A 2,200-nucleotide genomic window follows, 5' to 3' on the forward strand; every position below is an offset into this window, starting at 1 on the left:
CTTGAAGCTCTGACTTGGGTGGGGCAAAGGCAATAAACCTAACCTAAACATTTGTACCCCCATGATATGCTGAAATTAAAAAAATAAAAATTAAAAAAATTAAATAGACTAATTTTATATTAACTGCTTAATACCAACTTAATGATGGCTTAGTGAGTAGAGACATGAAGAAGATCTATTTTGGAGATAGAAAGAACATGACTACTGCCAGATTTTTGTGAGAGACTCTGGAATAATAAATAATGTTTTCTTCTTTCTTAAACAATTGAGTAAATGAGGAACCCATTCACTGATACAGAGAAGACTGGTGGGAGGCATAAGTTTATTATGAAAAAGGGTGATTGAAAAGTAGATTTTATTAATCTTTATCATTATATTGCTCAGTTATAGATGTAAGTATTCTTGGAAGTAAATTGAACTTTCTCTTGCTATTCAGCATTATTTCAGCATCTTTTATTGAAGCAAAATATATTACATCAAGACTCAAAAAATGTGTGATGCCTGTAAATGGTAGCCAATAATTTGAGCAGCAACTTCTTAAAGCAAGCAGATATTTTTCACAATATAAATCCTAAGATCCTGATTTTATCTGAAATAAAGTTTTAAACTGGAACAAAAATTTGTGCTATACAGAATGTGATGAGTCAAAACAATGATGAGAACTTGAGCATGGATCCACTACCTGCCTAGGTGCACTTCTCATCTGTGTTTGCAGCACTGTTTAAGCATAGCTTGAAGTTAACCATAATATCAGTAGCAAATACCCAAATATAGATTTCTTCTTCTTCATCCTGACTTCCACAGTATCCACTGGGATGATTTTGAAATATATTTCTTTCTGAAACCTTCTGAGCAGAGGTGTATCAGATTGCATTACAATTATACTAAACTACAGATAATTTTAAGGCATTCTGAACACTTAAAACCAAAGCATATGCTATATTTAAGTGATTAAAACATAATCATATACTCATTCAAAATAATGCTAAACAGTCATCAACAAAGTATATGAAAAAGTTGGACATAGACATAAATAAACAAATGTACTTGAATTATTATGAGTGAGAATTAAGTCTGGAGTTGATTAAGCTCCTGACTGTCTCTTTCACATCCTTGTTCCTAAGGCTGTAGATAAGGGGGTTCAGCATGGGGATCACAACTGTAAAAAACACAGTGGCCACCTTGACCAGGAGCCATGAGCTGTTGGAGTTGGGCACACAGTAGAGAAGGAGGACAGTACCATGGAAAATGGTGATGGCAGTCAGGTGGGAGGCACAGGTGGAGAAGGCCTTCCGCAGTCCACCTGTAGAAGGCATCTTGATGATAGTGACAACTATGAAGATGTAGGAAGCCAGGATGACCAAGAGGCTACAAGCCTCACTGAATATAGAAATGGCTAAACAGGCCATCTGGCTGAAGGTGGGGTCAGAGCAGGCCAGAGAGAGGATGGCAGAGTACTCACAGCCAAAGTGATTTATGATGTTAGGTCCACAGTAGGAAAGTTCCAAAAGAGAATATGTGAGTGTCATGGAACAGATTCCACCACATATGTAAGCCCCAGCTACCAGGAGAGCACAGAGCCTACGAGACATGGCAACTGTGTAGAGCAGGGGGTTACACACAGCCACAAAGCGATCATAGGCCATTGCTGCTAACATGAACATTTCTGTGATCACAAATGCACAGCCAAAGAAAAATTGTGCCATGCATCCACTGAAGGAGATAGTTCTGTCTTCCACTACCAAGGTCTCCAACAGTTTGGGTGTAAATACATTGGAATAACAAAAATCCAGAAAGGATAAATGTCCCAGGAAAAAGTACATGGGTGTATGAAGTTTGGGATTAATTCTTATGAACACTATTATGCACCAGTTCCCCACCATAGTGACTGTATAGATGGCCAAGAACATGAGGAAGAGGGATGTCTGGAGGTGTGGATATTCTGAGAAGCCCAACAGGATGAACGTGGTTACAGAGCTCTGGTTTCCTTCACCCAGTACCATGACCCTTGATTTTAGAAAAAGAAAGAAGAAAAGAAAGGAAAAAAAAAAAAATCAAAGAAAACTGAGCATCAGAACTTGAGAAGGTGGGGTGTCAGACACTCAGGAGAGGCCCAGTGCAGAACAGTGAGGACAAGTGTGGTCAGTTTGTATGCATAGTGCTCTGCCTCACTCTGGAGTCTCACTTGAGAAGTTGGTAT

At 38.7% G+C, this 2,200-nt stretch overlaps 1 protein-coding gene across 1 annotated transcript; it reads right to left on the reverse strand.

Moving 5' to 3' along the window:
* Nucleotides 1-1,055: 1,055 nt before the first annotated feature.
* On the reverse strand, nt 1,056-2,003 carry LOC105820388 (olfactory receptor 5D18-like). The gene has a single exon (XM_012656862.1). It carries the CDS (start codon nt 2,001-2,003, stop codon nt 1,056-1,058), a length of 948 nt encoding a protein of 315 aa, XP_012512316.1.
* Nucleotides 2,004-2,200: the final 197 nt, after the last annotated feature.

Source organism: Propithecus coquereli, unplaced genomic scaffold, assembly GCF_000956105.1.
Source record: "Propithecus coquereli isolate 6110/MARCELLA unplaced genomic scaffold, Pcoq_1.0 Scaffold522, whole genome shotgun sequence".
NCBI lineage: Eukaryota > Metazoa > Chordata > Mammalia > Primates > Indriidae > Propithecus > Propithecus coquereli.